General features: G+C 45.1%; 1 protein-coding gene across 5 annotated transcripts in view; it reads right to left on the bottom strand.

The window, feature by feature from the left end:
- The window catches only part of HOMER2 (homer scaffold protein 2), a 93,499-nt gene that overhangs the window by 43,045 nt on the left and 25,510 nt on the right, over window positions 1-24,944 (bottom strand). Inside the window, exons 1-2 of one of the 5 annotated variants that reach the window (XM_060005355.1) lie at window positions 20,403-20,978; window positions 838-994 (exon numbers count right to left, since the gene is read on the bottom strand). In XM_060005355.1, coding sequence (XP_059861338.1) covers window positions 838-994; window positions 20,403-20,470 — 225 coding nt within the window. In that variant the 5' untranslated portion in view covers window positions 20,471-20,978. The other 4 variants (XM_060005353.1, XM_060005350.1, XM_060005356.1 and 1 more) reach the window with 4 other exon arrangements.

Below are 24,944 nucleotides of genomic sequence, written 5' to 3'. Positions count from 1 at the left end.
AGGTGAGAGCAGATTATCCATGTAAAAATGTCCATCAGGATGAACACAGATTAAAGACAGAAAAGAAACTATAAAGCATCAAGTCTACTTTTCTTTTCTTTTGTAAACTTGGTGATACGTCTACTGATAATCCTTCTTTATTCTGCTCCCATCATAATGTGGCAAAAATACTGAGGAAGACAGCAGAATAATGAAAACACCAGGAAAAAAATTATTTCAAGAAATACTCCAAAACCACTGAATAAAATTCAACTCCCATGCCTAATAACACCAAAACCAGACTAGTTACAATACCCAGTGCTGTCGGGGGTGCAACAAACTGGCATTCTCATACATGCTGGAAGACAGAACTCTTCGGAAAGCCGTTTGGTAATAACCATCAAGAGCCATAAAGCGCTAATATCTTGACCTATAACATTACTTCCATAAATCTATCCTAAGGAAATATCCGAAAAGCAATAGGCATGATGACCAAATGAGGTTATCTGTTTCATGAAGACGCTCATTATCTATAATAGTAAAAAACTGGAAGCCACTTCAGTAGCTAACCATAAGGGGAGAGATTAAGGACATTATAGGTCCTTGGTGGAATTATTAAAGTAGCATTAAAATGCTAGTTATGAAGACAGCGTGCTAGCAGGGAAATTTTTTTTAATTGGCCATAATTTTAAATGAAAAAAGAAAAAAGCGGGATCTGTGATTATAAAGACATGATAACAATAACATCTCTGTTAAGGTGGCGGGTTTTGCGGTGCACCCTTTTCCCCCCACTTTTCAAATGTATCCTATTGCTTTTGATGAAAATAAGTGACTTCAAGTGAGCCGGCGAGATGGTACCTTGGCTCCATCCACACTGATGATCCGATAGCTGTTCCTTGTGACATCGTAGAAGTAGGAGACTGTGACGGCCTGCTTGCTCGCAGGCACCCAGTTCTTCTTGGTGTTGGGGTCGATCTGGAAAACGTGGGCTCGGGTGGTGAAGATGGGCTGTTCTCTGCAAGAGGAGAGATGGGCGAATGAGTTGATGGAACTTTATGTATAATTTATGATTATACAACTAAGCCACCTAAGATTTTAATCATTTATGGAGAAAGATACATAAGCCTGAGAACAATTAAAATAAAAAAAGGGAAGAGAGGAGAAAAAAAGAGACACCAGCGGAGTAGTTACTGAAACCCAACACCCTGAGGCTGCGGGGCAATTGGCCTAATGAGAAATTTGCTTAAAAGGCAACTCCCAATCCAAGAACATGGTATATCTCTCCATCCATTTGTATCATCTTTAATTTCTTTCATCAGTGTCTTATAATTTTCTGCATACAGGTCTTTTGTCTCCTTAGGTAGGTTTATTCCTAGATATTTTCTTCTTTTTGTTGCAATGGTAAATGGGAGTGTTTTCTTAATTTCACTTTCAGATTTTTCATCATTAGTGTATAGGAATGCCAGAGATTTCTGTGCATTAATTTTGTATCCTGCAACTTTACGAAATTCATTGATTAGCTCTAGTAGTTTTCTGGTAGCATCTTTAGGATTCTCTACGTATAGTATCATGTCATCAGCAAACAGTGACAGCTTTACTTCTTCTTTTCCGATTTGGATTCCTTTTACCATAATTCAAAAAGAGTCATGTACCAAAATGTTCATTGCAGCTCTATTTACAATAGCCAGGACATGGAAGCAACCTAAGTGTCTACTGACAGATGAATGGATAAAGAAGATGTGGCACATATATACAATGGAATATTACTCAGTCATAAAAAGAAATGAAACTGAGTTATTTGTAGTGAGGTGGATGGACCTAGAGTCTGTCACACAGAGTGAAGTAAGTCAGAAAGAGAAAAACAAATACCATATGCTAACACATATATATGGAATCTAAGAAAAAAAAAAAGGTCATGAAGAACGTAGAGGTAAGACAGGAATAAAGACACAGACCTACTAGAGAATGGACTTGAGGATATGGGGAGGGGGAAGGGTGAGCTGTGACAAAGTGAGAGAGTGGCATGGACATATATACACTACCAAATGTAAAACACATAGCTAGTGGGAAGCAGCCGCATAGCACAGGGAGATCAGCTTGGTGGTTTGTGACCGCCTAGAGGGGTGGGATAGGGAGGGTGGGAGGGAGGGAGACGCAAGAGGGAAGAGATATGGGAACATATGTATATGTATAACTGATTCACTTTGTTATAAAGCAGAAACTAACACACCATTGTAAAGCAATTATAATCCAATAAAGATGTTTAAAAAAAAAGAAGGCAACTCCCGGTGCGGTGTTTTTGCATCTCCGTCAAGTGTCCTATTCTTTTTCTGACATCCTGTTGGCATTTTTAGGATTTTGCAACAAATTCACTGGGGAGCGGGGAGGATTACGCAACAGTTTTAGGATTTTGCAAACCATTTGTGACTTCATATTATATTTCTACTAAATACTTCTCAGATTTGCAGCATTTTATGATGCATTCATTTATAACTGACCGAGCCTTAAAGTTTTATGTTTCCAACTTATAAATCTTTGGGTTTTATGTAATGTTCATCAAATCTCTCTCTTTTGTTATTCTTGCCTCTGTATTGTTGTTGCTTTTTCACTCACATGCCTGTAAATTCTTCATGCGATTATTAACCGAATTAGCACAGTATCTATGTTTCTTTCTGTTGAGTGAGGAATTAATTAGATCTTGACAATAAGCACTAATAAGGCAGGTGGATAAAAATTGTAATGGATTTCACTGCATTTCATATTTTAAGGTATCTACTTCACAGAGTAACACAAAATAAATCATAGACTCATTACAAAATATAATTTTTTTTAATATAATTATTTTTGAAGAAAGGGTCTTCAGGCAAACTGGCTCGAAAATCCTTTTAAGTGGTCCAAAATAAGACAAAATGGGTGGGGGGAAGCCAGCAGGATGTGAAAATAATCCCATCATTCATAAAATACTATAGATTTAATAAGCACTTATTAGAGGTACAAAATTAAATCAAAATCAGAAAAATTAAAATTTTTTAATCCTCATAATGTCAAAGAGATGACATAAGAGGACACCCAAGCGGAAACAAAAAATAAAATCAAAAGGAAAAGTGAATTTTAAGTGTTCCCGTCTCTCGATGGAGTGGTTTTAGGTAAAGCTGTCTTTCAACCCATCCTGGCTAGAGAAGGCTCATTAAAGAGAGAAACTTTTTCCTAGAAAAGCAAATTACTATTTATTTGAGCCTCATGCAAGGAATACTGAATAACACCATGAATACTGGCATCAACCATCAATTGTGGATGTAGATAAATGCAGAAACTTTTTCATGACTATTTCTCTGAATCAATAAAAGCCAAGGGCATGCTCTTCCTGCTACCTCAGTGCAGCTGTTTCTAGAATCCAGCCTTCCAGACGGACACAGCCCAGCATTCCTAGCCCCCTGAAGCTTCCCTTCTAGGTCCCAGGAGCTGGGCAAGAGCCCCTGGGGTGTGGATCACTAAGCCGCTTTGTCTTCCCTCAACAGTGACCAAGTTCACCCACCCACTCAATTCTAAATCAACACCCTTCCAGCCGCAGGGTAACAGCTGTAGAAACAAAAGGAATATTCTCACTGTAATTTCCTGCATCTGTTGTCGAGAGGGGCCAGCCCGTGGGGGAACGTGTGTGCCTGCGAATACCAGCCCTCCTAATCAATCCACGTGGGGAAGCCTGACATCTGCATCCCCCAGCTGTGCTACTGCAGCCCTGGCACCATGTTTTGCTAATCATCCAAGTACAGCACCATAAAAGAAAGCACTTGCTCACATGGAATTCTTCTGCATATTTAAGAGGAGGGAGCAATTGAAAGGGCAGGAATACAGAAGAGGTTTTTAAAAGAACCGAATTATGCAATGTGTACAAATATTGAATCATTACGTAGTGCACTTGAAACAAAATAATGTTAATATGTCAATTATATCTCAATTTAAAAAAAAGAATTGAATTATGCTAAAATCTCTGCCTCTCTTTTACAGAGCACTACGAGCTGGGCAGGGACCCATGGTCACCCAGGAGCCCTCCCAGGGGAAGAAGCCAGACTTTCGGTTCTTCCCTTGTGTTCTCCACACCGGGGAAGAGGGACTGGGTCTAGGTTTTAGGACCTTTAGACCAGTGTTTCCTCAACCTCTGAGAGGAATTAGCTGGGGCATTTAGTAAAATTACAAATTCCTGGGCCCCAATCTATCCCGGCAGGAACCTGGCTGTCCAGGGATGGGGCCTGGGTAGCTCTATTTTTAACAAGAGTTACAGGTGATTTTTATCCTCTAGGAATCTGGGGAGATACTCACATTAGACATTATCAGACACTCTAGAAATAATGGAAGAAGTCACCCCTACAGCTGTCATCTCTCCTCCAGAATGATGGAAACGACTCCAAGACATCCTTCCACAGCGTGAAGGGGACAACAGAGGGACAGAGAACAGGATCTTTGGGTGCAAAGGCTGGAGAGGCAGAGGTGCTCTGGTCAGGACAGACAGCAGCCTGTGGTGGTCAAGCAGCGACCTTCTGAAAGTGCTCTGTGTGCCTGAGGCCTACAGGAGCGAGGGAGTGAGGAAAGCAAGGTGGAGAGGGACGGTGGGGGAGGGACAGGGAGACGAGAGAAGCTGGTAGAGATTTCTGACCACGGATAAGCCAAAGCCACAAGTCATCTGCCTGGCATGATTCAGGTCAAGGTGAGCATGCAGACAAGAAGGACCCCATCTCCAAATCTGTCCGCTCAGCTCTGGGGATGGAGTGACGCCATGGCGGGACCCCAACCAGAAATGCAAGGACGTTGGGAGACACGGTTGGCTCAGCTGGCCATACCCTCAGTGGCTGCAGCCCTGGTCCCGTGGTCAGGCCTCTGCAGGGGAAGTGGTTGCTCCAGCGTGGAGACAGCACAGTGACCCAGGAAGGGAGACCCACAGACCCCATGCCGAGGGTGGGCACTATGGGAAGAGCCACAGCCCTTCTGAGGTCAAAGACCTGCGATCCCCAGGCCTGGGGACCTGGAGGCCAGCTTGGCACAGCTTTGGGTCCAGAAAACTACCCACAGTACTGGGATTTCCATGTGAATAACCAAGTCCTTGGCCACTGGAGAGTTCTATTTTATTCTTCTAAAATTCAAAAATCGAATGGTATTTAAAGAAAAAGAAATAAAGAGGGGGGATGGAAAGAAAAGCCAGTTAATATTTAGCTGATATTTAGTTTAAAGCCAACTAATATTTACTGAGTATTTGCCATCTGCCAGGCTTCACATATGAGCTCTCATTTAAGATCCCAATGATCCTATGGGGATCCAGGCGGGGAAACGGGGCTCAGAGAGGCCAAGGACCTTGGCCTTGGGTTACACAGTTAGTAAGTGGCAGATCTGAGCTTTGAAGTCAGTTCTAAGTGACACAGACAACACCCCCCCTTAGCCATTACACTCTCTTCCTAAAATAATACCTGTCTGTAGTAGGCAGTTCTGATGTGACTCCTGTGATCCCCTGTGTAATCCCCTCCCTGTGAGCATGGGTGGGACCTGTGACTTGCTTTTAACCAACAGAATATGGTGAAGGTGACAGGAGGTCACTTTGAGCAAGTGACAGAGGACTGTGACTTCTGTCTTGCTAGCAGACTCCCTTGACTGACTCTCTTGCTGGCTTTGCTGAAGCAAGTTGCCATGTTGGGGAGGACCATCCCACAGCAACTCCAGCCAGAGAGGGTGACCTTCAGCCAGAGAAAAACGGAGGCCCTTAGTCCAATATCCTTGAGGAACTGAAATTCTGCCAACAACTGCTTAGAAGCTTATCTGTCCACACTCGAGCCTTCAGATGAGACCCCACTCCTGGCTGACACCTTGATGACACCTCCTAAGAGACCCTGAAGCAGAGGACCTAGCTAAGCCATTCCCAGACTTCTGACTCACAGAAATGTGTTTTTTTGTTTGTTTTTGTTTTTCTGTGAGTAGGAATCAGGTCTCCTATTTTTTTAATTAACAGTTTTTCAATAGATAATATGTGAACATGGTACAAAATTTCTATGACACCAAAGGGCATACAGTGAAAGGCACAACTCTCTCCTGTCTCTATGCCTTCAGTTCTCTCCAGAGGAAACACTTATGTAGTTTTTGAATATATCTTTCTAGATGTACTTTATAAATATCTACTGGCACTTATCAGAAGTGCTTGAAGTAACCTACCTTTGTCTCTGAAATCTTGGCCTTCAGCCTGCTCTCAAACCCATTGCCTATAAATTCCCTTTCAGGTCATAACCACTCTGCTTTCAAAACCAGGTAAAGGCAATGCAGATATATTTTATCCTTTTTTTTTTATTGCCAAAAGGGGTTATAATGATGAGAGCAGACCCACATATTTTGATTTAGACTACAGCCCTCTAACCCGTTAATTCTTTGCTTCAACAATTGTCCAGGATATACACAGAAATGTGTTTTGTTTTAAGCTACTAAATTTGTAGCACTTGATTACACAATGATAGGTAACTAACATATTGACCTTCACAGAAAATTTACTGCACCCCAAGCAGACTGTATATGTTCTCAGAGGGTTAAAACCCTCTGGACAGAGCTGTGAGTGGGCAGCACTCTCCACGTAGAAAACTGAAGGTCACAGGGTGATTTCAGGCAACGTGGACAGCAAATCTTTACATCTTTATGAGCAAAATCAGAGAACAAACCTCACCACAAAATACAGAAAAGCAGACCCCAACTCTGAAAGAGCACCTTGCCCTACCTGAGAAACTAAAAGAGCTGGAACTAGGACACAGAAGTCAGTTCCTGGAAGTGTGCAAATCAGTATAAATAGAAAAATTCAAGAGAAGCAGAACTTTCCAAGCCAAGAGGGCACCTTTCCTTCCCAGCAGGGAAAAGCTGAAGAGAGTGTGTATCAGAGAACAGAAATTACCTTCATACCCAATTTTATTCTCCTTTCTTTGGTGTTTGATGCTTAGGGAGTATATTTCAAATATACTCCCATTCCTTCTTCAGTGCTTTAAATAGAAAGCAGATGTTTCCGGATGGCAAAACGTTTCTTTAGGCAGACAATAACAACCTACCGTTCCCTTGCATAGTCTTTTTAGAGCTGAATAAACACCAATTGTTGCTCACTGAACACATTTTGGAACCTGACAGTAATTGTCCCCAAGAATAATTAGACACTGTGAAACAGACATATGCCTGGAATATGAAAAACACTCGGCAGACAGACCACTCCCCCTTTGAACGATTCCTGGCTCCATGTGAAATGATTCTGCAAAGAACTGGCATGACTACTTTTTGCAGAAAAAATAAAATAAAAATGATAGTTTAATTTATGATAATCCCTCACTTGCAAGGTTCACCAGGCTTTTCCTGACAGGAACCTGTAAAACCTCATGATTCTTATTATTCCTGCTTCTACCTGCTTTGAATTAAAACAAACCGTTCAGACATTACCTTACAGACATTTAGACATGTTTCAGAGTCTCAGAGGATGCCCTAATGAGCTTACCTGGCTTGACTCTTGAATCCTTCCACACACCATGCATACAGCACAAGAGAAAGGAGCAGCCCCAAGCTCGATGGGCGTGGCACTGCCCACCCGGCTTCAAAGACCTTCCCTGGCTCTATGCCCCACAGGACCAGCTCCAAGTGCATCAGAATGATCCACAGACCCCTGAGCACCTGTCCCTGTCCCCTCACCACACAGGCTCTGCTGCTTTTCTGCTAGCTCTTCCAAAGCACCTGCATTTTCACATGACCATGCACACGCCCTTCACTGGGGCTAAAATATCCTTGCCCCCTGACTCGCCAGAAAGGCTCCCACTAGTCCTTTGAGTTCTACCATAGCATCTTTTCTTCTTCTTTTTTTTTAAACTTGGGCAAGGCAGTTATCTTTCTCTCTCTCTCTCTCTTTTTTTTTTTTAATATTTATTTATTTGGCTGTGCCAGTTCTTAGTTGCAGCACGTGGGACCTTCACTGCCTCAGGCGGGATCTTTAGTTGCAGCCTGCTTGATCTTTTAGTTGCGGCATGTGGGATCTAGTTCCCTGACCAGGGATCAAACCCAGGCCCCCTGCATTGGGACCACGGAGTCTTAGCCACTGGACCACCAGGGAAGTCCCCTACCATAGCATCTTGAGACGTCTAATTTGTGCTCTCAGGATGCAGGCCCTGGACTGAGCACCTGTCACGAGGGAACAGAAGCATGGGCTCATCAGGCTGTCAGCCCTCATTCTAGATGCTCAACAGGCCCCTAGTTGGCAGGGTCAAATCCCTGAGCCTAGGAAAAAGATCTGGGGGAAAAAGGAGATAATGGACAAAAGGTTTAGCACAATTCTTTCATGCAAAGAATCTACCAAACTCACAAGTATACTGTAGTTCTACTTTCACACAAAAGCCCCATAATAAAGTTACCATTATTTGCAGATAATAGTATCACACATCTAGAACACCTAAGAAAATCAATTGAAAAAGTGAATAGGAATAATGAAATCCAGTAAGGTGACTAGGTACAAAATTACTAACAAAAAAATAACATCAATAGCCTTTCTATATATACAAACAACCAGAGAGACAATATAATAGATTTTAAAAGATCCCATCTAGAGTAGCAGCCAAAAAGATACAATTTCTAGGAATCAATTTAAAAAGTAAGCAAGATCTGCACAGAAAAAGTAAAGATAACTTCTCAGGCATACAAAAGAAAACTTTAATAAATAAGACATCCTGTTCTTAAATGAGAAAAGTAATATACGCAGATGTCAATTACCCCTAAATACATACATACATTTAACAAAATACAAATATCAACAAAATTATTTTTAGAGCTAGACAGGGTTATTCATGTGGAAAACTCAACATGAGAGGACAGCCAAGAAAATTCTGAAGATGAAGAGCAATGAGGAGGTTTAGCCATAATGTAGGCAGATATTGAAATGTATTATTATAAAGTTACAGCAAATGAAATGAAGAGCTATGAGCAAAGAAATAGACAGACTAATGGAACAGACAGAATCTAGAAGCAGAAGTCCAAGGAATTAAGTATATGATGTAGGCAGTATTACCCATCAGTGGGGACACAGAAACCATTCCATAAACCCTGTTAGAACAATGGACCAGCAACTCCCTGGGGAAAACCTGCACCTGCTGGACCTTAGCCAGAAGTCCATCTCCTTGTCTGGTCTGAGCCCCTTGAAGGGGGTCACAGCAGACCCATTCTATTGAAGTGATTTCCATCTGCCCCAAAACTGCCCAGATTAACAGAGCTGATAAGTGAGAGATATCACATAAGTCACATTTGTCACAAATCTTCGTACTCCACTGACTAGGGATTCCCTTTTTGGGTCACATTTACATCACGGAACAGAATGAGGAAAGTACCCCTGATGAACACTGACAGGCTTTCTTGATGACACTACCTTTATCATAGAGGGCTTGACAGTTTTTCAGGAGCTCTCAACCCACGTTCTCCTGCAGGTTTCCTGTGATGTGGGTTTGCATAAGTTCTGGGACTGGTTCACAGGCTGAGGGCTGCCCCAGAGGGCCCATGAGGTCCATTGCCATGTGCTTTGGAAAAGGGTCCGTACTCTTCAAAAGGGGTGGTGGGCCCAGAGCAGTGGGTGAGGATCCCAGTGGTCGGGGAGGGGAGAGGCAGAATTTCAGAAAAGCAAATCTGTGATGGAAGGCAAGTATTTGTATGGGGTCGGTGAGGGGCTTCTCTGAGGATGCAGGATAGGTAAACATATGATGGGAAGATGAGACCAAGGATGGGATCAAGGAAGAAAATAATACTCACCAGCAACACTGCAAGACCATCTCGTGTTCAAACAGCACCCTTCTACTCCTGCACAGAAATTCCTCCCCCTCCTCCAAACGTCCCCCTCTACCCCGGGCCCAGAGTCCAGCAAATCTGGGTTTAGCAGGTGAGGGGAAAATGACTCTGCAGACATGAGAGGTATATTCAGAGACTGGCAAGTATTATTTGTGGCTACAGGAGTGGGTGGCAAGAGATGAGGCCTGGGGAATTCCCATGGCTAAGACTCCATGCTCCCAATGCAGGGGTCCCAGGTTTGATCCCTGGTCGGGGAACCAGATACCACATGCACGACGCAACTAAGAGTCTGCATGTCGCAACTGAAAGATCCTGCATGCCGCAACAAAGACCCGGTGCAGCCTAAATAAATAAATAGGTTTAAAAGAAGAGATGAGGCCTGAGGGTGGGCTGAAGCCAGATAGCCATGGATTCTGAAAGACACACTAAGGAAATTGGTCTTTATCTTGGGGGTCACCGTCTCCAACTGTGCTCAGTGGAAAATTTATGTCAAAGCTATTTTCTCTTCCAAATACAGTCTAAGAAATATATATGTAGGAAAAATGTTAAATGCACTTGGGTAGTTGTTCTCATAATTATGGGATATCATCATTAAGAGATTGTGTTCTCTACTCAAGACTGCTGGGTCACAGGTGATGCACCAATGCCCGTCTTTTGAGTTGCACATGGGCATGTCACCTGCACTTACAAACCAGCCACCGAATCAACAGGCACCTTCTATGCATGATATTTCATCTACGGAAGGTATCCTAGGATTTCAACATACATTTGTGATTTTACTCTATATGTGGTCTATTGAACATTTATACTAAAAAAGGTCATTCCACCTGAATCTATGGTGATAAATGGGAGTTTTAAAACAAAAAGCAGAGTTTTATGATTCACCTGCTAGGAACACCAAAAGCCAAGAACCAGAAAACATCCAAGTGATGATTTCTAAAAAGTCAGGTGGCAAGCGGCCAAGTCATAACGATTAACAATTCCTGGGACGGCTAATTCAACAGAGTGCAAAATATTGCCGAAGGAGCAGTCTGTGTTCTTCCTTTTGCTGTAACACATCTGTGCACATAGATTTTCCTGTTACACTGCAATGCAAACAAAATAGAGAAGACTTTATTCTGCGTCTGCGATGAGGGTATGACTTGGCAACATCATTCCTAATTAAGCAGATATGATTTTCTTATAAGACTGGAAAAATAATGTTCTCAATTTTAAATGTTGAGGGCTTTTGTATTCATCTACAGTAAACATAAAATGGGGGGAATGGGGAGTGACTGGTAACAGGTTCTGGGTTTCCTTGAGGAGGGAAAAATGTTCTAAAATTAGACTGTGTTGATGATTGTACAAGCTCTGAATATAGTAAAAAGAAATCAATGAATTGTATATTTTATATAAGTAAACTTGTACGGTGCATGAGTTTTATCTCAGTAAAGCTGGTTTTTTTAAAGATCAAGTGTAGAAAAGGATAAGAGGGAAAAAGACCCAAGTTTTCTGGCTTGGGCAGTTGAGAGGAAACGTTGAGTCATGACGAGTGGACCTTGCCTGTGGACCATCTGTAAGAGATGTTAGAAAGCAAATGGGGGACTTCCCCGGTGGTCCAGCGGTTAAGATTCCACGCTGCCAATGCAGGGGGCCTGGGTTCGATCCCTGGTCAGGGAACTAGATCCTGCATGCCACAACTAAAAATCCCGAGTGCCGCAACTAAGACCCGGCGCAGCCAAATAAATGAATAATTTTTTTTTTTAAAAAAAAGAAGGCAAATGGGACCCCTTTTCAGGGTGACTCTTCAAGGTTAGAAGACTAGACTAGGGAACCCACTGCAGCAGCTGAGCAGAAATCACAGGTGGATGAAACCACGCAGGGTGAGTACACAGGCAGAGAGGAGGAGAGGGACAACCCAGCTGGGGGACACCCAGGACAGGGGTAGGAAGAGGACCCACCCTTAGAGATGAAGGACAGGGGTCAGGAAAGCAGCAGGGGAGCCAGGAAAGAGCAGGGGAGCTCAAGAGTCCTCAGGGTCATTCAGGCTGACAGAGCTTTCCAAAAATCCAGTTGGCTTCGTATCATATTGGAAGCCACCATGTAGCCCAACCTCTATCGGGAAAGGAAAACAAAGTGATGGACATATGAAATATATACCAAAACGACTTAACAGTCCTTATTTCGCGTCAGGAACATAAGAGGGTTTGGGTTTGATTCTAGTTCCTTTCTTGGCTCTTTTTACCTGTCAGAGACAAAGCTGAAGAAGAGGAGGGAGGCTCCACAAAATCATGCTGCTTCTCTTTGTTGAGAGTAAGTGGGGGGCGTGGTGGTGGGACGGCGGGGACTTCCCTGGTGGCACAGTAGTTAAGAATCCACCTGACAATGCGGAGGACATGGGTTCGAGCCCTGATCCGGGAAGATCCCACATGCCACAGAGCAACTAAGCCCGTGCACCACAACTACTGAGCCTGCGCTCTAGAGCCTGCGAGCCACAACTAATGAAGCTCACATGCCTAGAGCCCGTGCTCTGCAACAAGAGAAGCCACCGCAATGAGAAGCCCGAGCACCGTAACGAAGAGTAGCCCCCGCTCGCCACAACTAGAGAAAGCCCGTGCACAGCAACCAAGACCCAATGCAGCCAAAAAATAAATAGTAAATAAACTTATAAATAAATTTATTAAAAAAAAAAGAGTAACGGGGAGACTAGTTCAGACTGTGGAACAGTACATGCTCCCTAGGAGGACCTGATCATCTGTGTAACCTTGGCCAAGTCCCTTCCCTCAACATTAACAGAACCACCTCAAGGGACTGTTTAGATTAAATGTGATAATATATGCAAAGTGCTTTCTTTCTTTCCTTTTTTTTTTTTTTTTTAACGTTTTGGCCACACTGCACAGCATGTGGGATCTTAGTTCCCTGACCAGGGATTGAACCCATGCCCCCCGCATTGGAAGCACCGAGTCTTAACCATTGGACCACCAGGGAGGTCCTGCAAAGTGCTTTTTTGTTAGTAATAGCAGCCAGTTAAAGGAATATTATGATAATATATTAATTACACGCGTGAGACATCACTGCAGGGAAGACAATCCCCTTTTCCACCTTAGACAGCTCAATATGCCCAAAGAGACCTAGCTCTCTCTCCCTGTTATCATCAGCAAATTAAACAAAAGAGAATCTTCAAAAAGAATAACTGTGCACTTTCACAATTAAAAAAAAAATTTTATAGCTTAAAAAATTTAGAAGTCTGGGATTTATTTTTTCCTTTACTGGCAAATTAGTACTAACTATGGCAAACTGGTTTTGTGGTTCATTTTTGTCTTTTGGGTTCCTGGGTAGCAGCAAGGGGGATCCTAGTACCAGTTCTAGAAACCAACTGCGGTTAAGTATATAGCTTACCACTCTGAATTTGGGTTCAGGGGGAAAAAGTTCTTTTTGTTTTCCTAGGAACCACTCGTGTAAAACTAGAATTGCATGGTGTGAAGAGTCTGGTAACTTGCCAAGTCAATTGCAAAAGGTGTAAAATACAAAACCAAAGGTGCAGACATACCTCAAAAAAGCACTGCTGATGTATTCATTTACACTATCTATCAGTTGGTCTCTCAGGCTAATAGATATTTTATGTGTGTATTATAATACACAATTTTCTACAAAAATAGGTGGCAAGTATAGAGTCACCAGATTTGGTACACGCGCACACACACACGGACACACACATACATATATGCAAATACAGAACTGGCGAAATTTAAATTTCATGGATAATTTTAAAATTATTTTCATTGCGCTATAATTCAGATATCATAAAACTCACCCTTTGAAAGTGTACGGTTCAGTGGTTTTCAGTTTACTTACAGCATTGTACAGCCATCACCACTATTTAATTTCAGAGCATTTTCATCACCCCCAAAACCCCATTCACACTCATTAGCAGTCACTCCATTCTCCCCACCTCCAGCCCCAGGCAACCCCTGATCTACCTTCTGTCTCTATGGGTTTGCCTGTTCTGGACATTTCATATACATGGAATCACAGTATGTGGCTTTCTGTGTCTGGCTTTTTTCACTGAGCACCATGTTTGCAAGGTTCATCCCTCATGTAGCATATATCAGTACTTCATTCCTTTCTATGGCTGAATATTAATCCATTGTACGGATATACTGCATTTTGTCTCTCCATTCATTAGTCGATGGACACTTGTACTGTTTCCACCTTTTGGCTATTATCAATAATGCTGCTACGAATATCTGTGTACTAGATTTATGTGGCCATGTGTTTTCTTGGCTCTCGGGTTTATACCTAAGAGTGAAAGAGTCATATGGTAACTCTATGCTTAACTTTCTGAGGAACTGCCGGGCTTATTTCCAAAGAGGCTACACCATTCTGCATACCCACCAGCACTGTCTGAGAATTCCAACGTGCCTGCATCCTTTCCAGAACTCGTTATTGTCTGTCTTTTTTATTACAGCCCTCCCAGTGGGCATGAAGTAGAGGCTAACAGATACCTAACACATCTCTAGCGGGACAATGGTGTACTTGATGAAGGTGACCTACACCCTAGGTAGACAGACAGAATGTGTGCCCACTCTGGGCCTCCACTGTCTTACTTGGGTCATTGCTGTCCCAGGGAGGAACCCATCTCACACTAGGCTGCCTATTTCAGGGTCTCTTATGAACAGGAGAATTTTTTTAATGTGTTTAGAAATATTGAAAACACAGAAAACGGAGGTTTCGAGAGAGGCAAGGAAGGAGTTTGGTAAATGCCGAAGCAAAGGGTCTTCAGGTAAGGCAACCTTGGGAGATACAAGCAAAGCTGTAGACTGTGGGCAGGTCATATCTCAAAGACTAGGAAGATGTTCTCCTGGGCTCTGCCATTCTCCCCTTGTCTGGAGTGGCCTGGACAGAGTTGAAACTCAGCATCCCTGCGGGCTGGGGAGAGGTGGTTATGGAAGTCCCCAGTGCCTCAAGAGCATGTCTACTGTTCTTGCTTTGCTTCCAAGCTACTCTGACCACCTCACAGAGGCTTGAGCTACAAGAAGAGAGCTCTGGATCCTTCCAGAACTTCTCTTGTGCAGCTGGAAGCCCCTTGGCTGCTTCCGGACAATGGTGCCTGCTGGTAGAGACTGAGAGTCTGACTGAGAGTCTACCTACAGCCCAGAGCCTTCCTGCCCCCTTGTCTTGGCCACTGTCTTTGCTTCTGTGCCCAACAGCAGCTCTCTCTCAGGCTACCTTCTTTAAAAAGCTACAGAAGCCACTGCTTAGAAGAGTAAACTACGACAGGCAGACGGTAGGTTACACAGTCAAGCTCTACATGCCTTAGGGAACGGTTCTTGTCCCAGTCCCCCTGCCTGAATCCTTTTCTCTAGACTCTCAGGTCCAGGTTCCCTGCATGGCAGAGTCCCTCAGCCTGGGGAGCCTCAGGTGCCATCTCTTCTGGTCGTTTATTCAAAAAGTGTGCTGGGACTGTGGAAAACAGTTGGCAGTTCCTCAAAAAGTTCAACACAGAATTACCGAATGATCCAGCTATTCCATTTCTAGGTATATACCCCCAAAGAACTGAAATCCGGGGCTCAAACAGATACTCGTACACTAATCTTCATAGCTGCGTTATTCACAATGGCCGAAAGGTAGAAACAACCCAAATGTCCACCAGCAGATGAATGGATAAACAAAATGGGTTACATATATATAATGGAATATACTATTCAGACATAAAAAGGAATGAAATTTTGACATATACCACAACACAGATCAACCCTGAAAATATGCTGCTAAATGAAATAAGCCAGACACAAAAGGACAAATACTATATGATCCCACTTATATGAATCAAACAGCCGAATGCATAGAGACCGAGAGTAGAATGATGATTACCAGGGGTTGGGGGCCGGAGAGAATGGGGCGTTACTGCTTAACAAGTACAGAGCCTCTGTTTGGGACGATGAAGAAGGTCTGGAGAGGGGCAGCAGTAACAGGCTCACGACACTGTGAACGTTCTACCTGCGACTGAATTGCAAACACACTTAGAAGTGGTTAAAATGCTAAACTTTGGGATTTCCCTGGCAGCCCAGTGGTTAAGACTCCGAGCTTCCACCACAGGGGGCGAGGGTCAGGGAGCTAAGATCCCACAAGCTGCGTGGCGCGGCCAAAAATAAATAAATAAATAATTTTTTTTTAATGCTAAACTTTACGTTATGTATATTTTCCAACAACAGCGGCAGAGTGTGCTGGGATGGAGCAGGCCTCAGGAGGACGGGGCAGGGAAGAGCAACCCTGAAGAACAACAGCTCAAAGGCAGCAGAGGGAAAACTGCAAACAGTGTGCATTGAAAGGGCAGGTGGAGCAGAGGTGGGCAAGCTGGGCAAGCTGGGCAAGCGGGAGGGAAGCCAGGGAAGATGGCCAACACCAAGCCCGGGAGCTCAAAGCTTCAAGGAAGGAGCTGTCCAGAGCCTCCAGCGGCTCCGAGGATGCTGAAGACTGCAGAGAGCACAGAGACACAAAAGTGTCCACAGCACTTGACAGCAAGTTGCACCTTCTCAGTAAAAAAGAACTGTGAGCTAAAACGGTGAGAGGTTTTTCAGCATCAAACCGCAAAGACTAAAAAAACAAAAACAAAAACCACTTGCCTGCTGAAAAAGCTCTGGAGATGGATGGCAGTGACGATTGTACAACAATGTGAAAGCACTTAATGCCAGGGAAGTGCACACTTAAAAATGGTCAGGGACTTCCCTGGTGGTCCAGTGGTTAAGACTTCACCTTCCAATGCGGGGGCGTGCAGGTTCAATCCCTGGTCGGGGAGCTAAGATCCCACACGCCTCATAGCCAAAAAACCAAAATAAAAAAAAATAAAATTTAAAAAAAGATGGTACATCATATGTTGTGTACATTTTACCGCAATAAAAAAAAAAAAGATTAAAAAAAAATCCAGCCTGCTAGAGTGGAACGCATCTGTCTCTTTTACACTACTAATTGGGTATGACCAGGAGAGCTCTCTGGGAGGCAATTTATTGAATCAGTAATAAATTGATTAAAACTGCATTCTCCTGGGACTTCCCTGGAGGTCCAGTGATTGGGACTCCGCGCTTCCACTGCAGGCAGCATGGGTTCAATCCCTGGTTGGAGAACTAAGATGCCACATGCTGCATGCGGCCAAAAAGAAATGTGTTCTCCTGAAGCCAACAACTCCACTTTTTTTTTTTAACTTCTTTATTGGAGTATAATTGTTTTACAATGGTGTGTTAGTTTCTGCTTTATAACAAAGTGAATCAGCTATACATATACATACATCCCCATATCCCCTCCCTCTTGTGTCTCCCTCCCACCCTCCCTATCCCACCCCTCCAGGTGGTCACAAAGCAGCGAGCTGATCTCCCTGTGCTATGCGGCTGCTTCCCACTAGCTATCTATTTTACATTTGGTAGTGTATGTATGTCCATGCCACTCTCTCACTTCGTCCCAGCTTACCCTCCCCCCCTCCCCGGGTCCTCAAGTCCATTCTCTACGTCTGCATCTTTATTCCTGTCCTGCCCCTAGGTTCTTCAGAACCATTTTTTTTTAGATTCCATATATGTGTGTTAGCATACAGTATTTGTTCTTCTCTTTCTGACTTACTTCACTCTGTATGACAGACTCTAGGTCCATCCACCTCCCTACAAATAACTCAATTTCGAACAACTCCACTTCTAGGAACCTATTCAAGGGCAATAAATGAGGACGTGCAAAGGTATGAGGGCAAAAGGACAGTCACTGAAGAGCTGTTTATTACACACACCTCCCCTGACACACACACAATCCTTGTAAATAACCTAAATGCCCCAAAGTGAGGGATTGTTTAAATCAAGTGTAATATACCCATGCAAGACATACCCCTCAGCCTTTAAAACTTGTAGTGCTTACTAACATGGAAAGATGTTCTTTTTTCCTTTACCCATCATGATTTATTCTTGACTTCATTAAATTATCATTCAATGATTTACATCCAGAAGTTACTGAATAAGGAGGCCAACAGGTGTTGCTGAGTACAGTCTGTGTCCCCTTTCCTTCTGAACAGAACCAGCTAGGACTTGAAGGGCTTCAGTGTCACTCAAAATCTCTTCTTCGAAGAAAACAAAACAAACAAACAAACAAGAACTCATAGGTTCCAGAGTTCCAACAAAAGCTCGCCAATACTAGGACTATAGATGTTACTAAGGACGTATAGTATTAAAATGAAAAGAGCTTACAAAAAAGCATCCTACTAAGATCTCATTCTTATAAATATGCATACTAATAAAAATATATATTAACTTAGCAAATATCTACTCCACAGCTCCATAGGAGAGCTATGCTGACCGTTGGGAATACCCCAGAACAAGACCACCACGGCCTCTGCCTCAGAATCCAGGGAGCTCTGGAGCTACCTGTGTGTGCATGAGGAAGACCGGGGAACGGTGACGACAGAGCTGGGGTTTTCTCTGGCAAAGGGAGAAATGAGGGTTATTGAATGCACGTGAGGTGAAGACAGTGAGCCTTGCTACAACCTGAAATTGTGTCTGGGCAAGAGAGAGGCCGGTGTCGCTCGCTTCCCATCCGAGAGGTCAAGTGTAGAACCACCTGGACCAAATAAGACAGGTGTGAGAGGACCCCAAACACCACGGTTGACAGAGGGAGAGGGGTAGGTGCTCTGAAGAAATTTATACAGGGACTTCCCGGGCGGTCCAGTGGTTAAGACTCCATGCTTCCACCACGGGTTCAGTCCCTGGTCAGGACACTGAGATCCCCCATGCCACGCAGCCAAAAAAAAAAAAAAACAAAAAAGAAAAAAAAAAAAAGCACGGTGCCAAGAGTTAACATTATACTGTATATTTACCATTTTGCAAAGATCTTCTGTTAAGTGTTCTTATGTCACACACACATATAATAAGCAAGAAGGGCAGGAGGAAGCTTTTGGAGGGAATGGATTTGTTTACGGCATAGACTGTGGTGATAGTTTCGCAGGTGTGTTCTTATCTCCAAACTCATTAAGTTGTGTACATCAAATATGTACAGCTTTTTGTATGCCATTTATACCTCAGTAAACTGTTTTTTCTTAAAAAGTTTAGCTAGCAAGGGAACAGAAATGACAGAAGCTGGATGGGGACTTGGCACCAACAGAACTGAGACCCAAGGTGCCTTCTAAGTGCCCAGGAGCTGGGCTGGATATCTCCAAGCCACGGACTGCCCTGGAAAGAGCCAGAACCCTCGTTTTCAGTGGTTGTTTGGGCTTGTTTCTGACTCACAGTTAATCCACTGGTTTCCAACCTACTGACCGAGAAGTGGCCATTCATTATTCGTATCTTCCCTGTGGACCCCACTGATTGAAAGATGTTGACCTTCCAGGCAGTATTTATGAAAGAATAATTTTTCTCACTTCTTTATGACTGAAGTCATGTATAACTCCCAAATAGCTTTCTAATCAGCAGGATTTCACCAAGGTGGCCTCAAGAACTGATAGGATTCCAGCCAAAAAGGAAGGTACGTTAGTTACCTGCCCAAGCAGCCTAAAGCAGAACAACTGCCCTTTGTCTTGGGGAAATAATAAAATAGCCTGGACGCTGGTTCCTACCCTCCCAGGCCCCTGGGTGGGAACTGCTGGACAGCCATTTCCTTTGCACCCAAGGACATGGCACATGACGCCAAAGACACACGGGAAGGCGCAAGCAGAGAGGACCTGCCCCCGTGGGGACAGCAACAAGTCCCAGCACCACGTAAGGCAGAAGTGACATGTTTAGCGGTTAACATTATGAGGCTGAAACACTGTATGTCTTAAGAGAAGGAAGCCTAGTAAATAAAAATAAATCCCTTGTTCTAGAGCCACCGTGAGTTTACTCTGACATGCGGAAACAATGCACCTCTCTCCAGCCTTTTATTTGCTGCAGTCCCATGCACACAGTTGGTCCAAACTATTTGCTGAACCAAATGATTTGTCTTCGATGTAATGTGGAAATTATATCGGATGTGCCCAAAGAAGCAAAAATTCCTTTCTATTATTACCCACAATGTCAAGGGCAAATGTGTAAACAGCTCATCTGGCCCAAGAGTTCAGGTGTGGGGGCCCCAAAGCAGGCCTCCTTCAGTTCCGGAGAGCGTCCCTGGGACAGCTGGCGAGGCCAGAGCTCTACAGGACTGAACCCTACACTCCATGGAGCGGCTCAGAGTCAAGAGTTGTGGAGAACACCCGGGCAGTGGATTCCCAAGGACACCCGGGGCCAAGAGCAGGCAGGGCTGCTGGAGCCCTGCATCCTCCAAGCATCCCGGCCCAGACCTCTATCTACACTCCTAAAAGCCCTTCAAAAATCTAACACTTGGCCCTAGGGACAGAGAGATGAATGAGATGCTGTCCCAGACAGCACATACTGGCAGTGACACCGAGTGAGTACTGGGTGAAGAAAGCCAGCACCTAAGGGTGCAGACCTGAGGGCTCAGGTATGGCAGTCAGAGGTCTTTGCCAGGGATCCTCGATCTGGTTGGGACAGTGCCCAAAAGCCATGGGACAGGACATCACAGTGCTCAGATTCCCCTCCCACTGGGGGCTCATTTCCATGTTCTACTTGAATATCAGGCCCCACCTTAGCAGGGGTGCTGGGTGATCCACAGGGGCTTACTTGCTTGTTCCCAAGTTCTTCTCCATGGAGCTTTTCCAAACGCTCACTTCCACAGCTTCAAGAACCATCTCCTCGTGATGATGCCGAGATGTCTGCCTACAGCCCAGGTGTCTCTCCTGAACGTGGCGCCCACACCTCACCTCCCTGCAGCCCTATTTCAGGTGCTCCCACCTTCGGCTCTGTCAGCACGGCAGAATCCTGAGGAGTCTCATGCCAGCACACGGCAGGAACATCTCTGGCCTCTGTCCGCTCCCCTGCAGCTCAGGCCCTTAACCTTCTTCCTAGCAGCGTCCTCAAATGGGCCACAGGTGTGCTGAGCCATGAGTCTGCACGGCACAGAACTCGGAGGGCATCCATCCATGGCGGTGTGGCTCATAAAAGCTCTGCACACTGACTCTGTCAACTGCCTGGCAGAAAGCAGGCGTCTGGAAGGTGTCTTGAGAAAGAAGTGACTTTTTTCTCATTTGTACAAAGATGTCATGGCGTTGGGAGGAAGGAGCTTGTTGACAAGGGGATCTCCTCAACCCTCGGGTGCACGGCAGAGCCGGGGACGACTGGAGTGCCCGGGCTGGTCACTTCTGACCATGAGCAGTCTCGTCCGTTTACCCATGAGCTGTACAAATATTTTCCGTGTGTCCATGACGTTAAGAAGATTGGGCAACTCTGGCCTCGCTTACAACCACAGCCTCTCTCTGTTTCTGGATCCTTTCTGTTGGCATCTAAACAAGCTCAGGTTTCTCCCGTTTGCACCACCTGTAAGGCCGCGTGCCTGCCCCACCCCACACCCCCTTCTGCCCACAGGCCACTGCTCCGGGAAGCAGCACCAGGCTGCTCACCAGGAAAGGATCCAGGAGGACCAAGGCCCAGTAATGGGGACGGTCTAGGTGGGCCACGAAACCACCTCTGTCCAGAATCCCGCCACTCTTCCACCTGGGGCGCCTCAGGTGCATGGTTACACATTACTAGTCTAACAATTCAGTTCTTCAACTCTCCCCACTAAGAGGTGTCATGGGTCAAACTGACCTCAGACTCCAGCTTTAGTTACAACAACAAAAAAAAAAGTCAAAGAGTCAACCAGGAATTAAATGGAATGTCCAGGAAGAGTTCAGTTAATACATTACCACAGTAGAGCACTATATCACCATTTAAAAAGAGAACATTATTATGACTATATAAATATTGTTCCCTGCAGAGCCAAGAAATGTGCCAGGAATTCTAGTTCCTTCTGTACAGTTCCAATGTCAAGAGCCAAGTGCTCCTCAAAGGGAAAAGTTCCCAGCATCCAGGTCAAAGAGAAGCTTCTCCTCTCCAGCTGTCTCCCCACTGTTCAAAGCAGGTGGTGGGGGTGGTATCTTAGTGTGTTTCACATTTGGATCACAACAGGCTTGCGGTCATTTTTCTTTTCTGTGGCATTTTTCTATTGCCTTCTTTTTCCTATTGAGAAAAGAAACACAGCCCATCTTCCTATAACGCTTGTGGTCTTCCAGCTTCTTGTTCATTCTGAGCATTTCCTGGAATCCATTCCAGTCTCTGTCCTGGAGATATTATTCTTGGAGCTGACGACTTCCAGTTCTAATTTGGACTGGGTGCTTCTGAGGCCCACTCACAGCCGTCTGTCTGGAAGTTCTTTTCTTCAGGCTCCCAGAAGCTACCAATTCTCTTTCTGCCCCCAACTGCCTCCTTCATAGGCTTCACCCTTGTTTGGCTGGTGTAGACCCTCAGAATGAGTGGGAAGTAAACGTTTAAGTCCTTGCATACCTGTAACTGCCTCCACTCTCCCCCCCCCCCCCCCCCGACACTGGATGAATTGGGCTGGGTGTATTTGCTTCCCAGGGCTACAAATGACCACCAGCTGGGTGGCTTAAAACAACAGGATTATTCTCTCACAGTGTGGAGGCCAGAAGTCCGAAATCAGTTTCACTGGGCTAAAACCAAGGTGTCAGGAAGGTCAAGCTCCCTCCAAAGGCTTGAGGGGAGAATCCGACTCCTGGCCTTTTCTAGCTTCTAGGGTTGCATTCCTTGACCTCTCCCTCCATCTTCAAATCTCTCTCTGCTGAGGTCTTCATGTCCCCATCTCTCTTCTGTATCTGTGTATAGTAAAATCTCCTTAGGTCTCTCCCTCATAAGGACACGTGTGATTGCATCAGGGCCCACCAGGATAATCCGCCATAATCTCCTCATCTCAAGATCCTCCCCTTAATCACATCCACAGACCCTTTTTTTTACCTTATAAGGTAACACTTACAGGTTCCAGAGATTAGGGCCTGATATTTATAGGGGACATTTTTCAGTCTACTCTGCAGTATATAAAAATTTTTTCCAATGGTTACAAAATTATTTTCCCTCAGTGTCTTGAAGGCCTGGCTTTACTACTGATTGTCTTTCATCCATGTTATCTGATTAGACGTTTATTTTGCTGCCTCTTCCTCTCTCTGATTCCTCAGCGTGAGAGCACTCCTCGTTCCCTCCCCAGCTAATCTAACTGAGTAGGTACCATGGCTTCAAACACCATCCATTGACCCCAGATCCACGCCGGACGAAGGAAGGCTTTGTTCTAGAAGGCCAGCACCCACACCCCCAGGCTTGCCTCTGCCAACGAAGTTCACCTGTCCTCATTTTCCCCTGAGACCTTCCATTAAAGTCCCAGCTTTCAGCACCACGTCTCATTTCTGCCCTGGGATGGACCTGCAGGCTTAGTCGAGAGGCTCTCTGGGGTTCTTGGGCAGGGCAGACTGGCCCGCTCCACTCGGGCCCACTGGGCTCTGGGGCTTCTCTGCTACATTTCTGATGTGGCCATGCCTCCACCTGCTTTCTATCGTCCAGAAATTTGTTGCAATCTCTCAGCTGCTGCTAATCCCTTCCCATTCACTTTGCTGTCATAGGATTATACTTTTAATAATCTCTTTATTATCATTTTAATGGGTTCTGGGGAGGAAGGGTAGACAGAGGCACATGCGCTGAATCCTTCATCTTGGACTCTAAGTTAATCTCATTACCTTTTCAGTTATAACTTGCATATGCCGCAAAGATAACAGACGTTCTATTCTAAGCCCCTTGTCCGTGGGCTCCCATTGGTGGGAAGTGGGAGTGGGGACGGCAGGTTTCGGGTTCACATCCCAGCTTGTCACCTCCCACCCACCTCCGACGCACACAGACCCTCCTTGTCTGAGCACTGCCCCTCCTGACACAGATCTGCCAGTGCGAGTTATGAGACTGGCAGACTGCATGCAGGTTTCCTCTTTCCAGGATTTTTTTTTAAAAAGCAAACTACTTCTGTGGCCTTCCCTATAAGGCCGGAATACAGGCACTGGGACATGAAATGAAGAGAAGGGACAGCGTTAAATGGGGAACATCTTTTGCAGGTTCCATCAGCCCAAGAGAACCTTTTCACTCAAAAGCGAAGCCTGCATGACACATCCCTGCCTCACCAAGGCTCAAGTTTAAAAATAAACACGGACATTTGAAGGAGCACAAAAATAATTCGTGCCCGAGGCTCCACAGAACCGCATGGCACCAGGTGCATGCTGACCCCGCAGGAGCTGAGACAGGCCACGTTCAATAGAAAGTCAGCCCTTGTGGACCTCAAACGAGCGATACACGAGTAAAGGGAGCCTTTTTGTGCTGGATTCCCTTGTACTACAGAGCGTCAACTGCACCCCATTCAGACCAACCACGGGCGTCTGCTCTGTCTAGCTATTCATACAAGGGCTGTGAAGGCAGCCCCCAGCCCCAGCCCCGGAGCCCAAATCCAAGACCTCACCCAGCCTTTGTCTCCTCTTCCCTATCAACCCCTGCACCAACGCACAGGATTAACAAAACAAAAGTTCCTCTCACCCATACCTGTGCCTTCAGAGGAGCTGTGCCTTCCCCCTGGAATACCCCCTTGCTCACGGCCACCCCCCGCTTAGCCCACCCCCACTGGTCAGGATCCTACCATCTTTCAAGACAAAGTGCAATTTGGTCACCTCTTCCATCAGGGGCACCTGGGTCCACCACCAGACTGGATTCTCTCTCTGGAGCCCAGCTTTCTGTGTCTCCTCTGTGGCCCTCATATTATTCTGACTTGTCTTTGGGTAGCTATAGGTGTGCTGTACCCCCCAAATTGGACTGTAAGCCCCCTTGGGCAGGAATCAGGTCTTCATTTACAGAGCCCCTGCAGCACCTTGATAGAGGAAGTGTTTGAAGTTGTGGCCAGAGCTTTGAGTGAACCCAAGTCACAGAGGGCCCAGAGGGACTAGTCGCTGGCTGGTGTGACCCCTGTGAAATTCCACAGGGCAAACAAGCAGACCTTTGTTTGGAAGCAGTGGGAACCCCTCTCTACAGCAGAACTGCTAGGTAATGTTTTCCTTCCAGGCACACATACACACGAGCACACATACACACGTGCATGCACACAGACACACACAGAGGCATGCAGAGATATACTGACCCTCTCAGCTCCAGGCTGCAACAGGATAGCTGGAGGCCCAGCTTACGGCTTCCACCAGCAACTCCTCCCTTTACCCCAGGTGCTGCACAAATGACCTTTCCCGATGCACTCTG

The sequence above is a fragment of the Delphinus delphis genome, chromosome 2 (genome assembly GCF_949987515.2).
Source record: "Delphinus delphis chromosome 2, mDelDel1.2, whole genome shotgun sequence".
NCBI lineage: Eukaryota > Metazoa > Chordata > Mammalia > Artiodactyla > Delphinidae > Delphinus > Delphinus delphis.
This window is presented reverse-complemented; position numbering and strand designations above follow the sequence as displayed.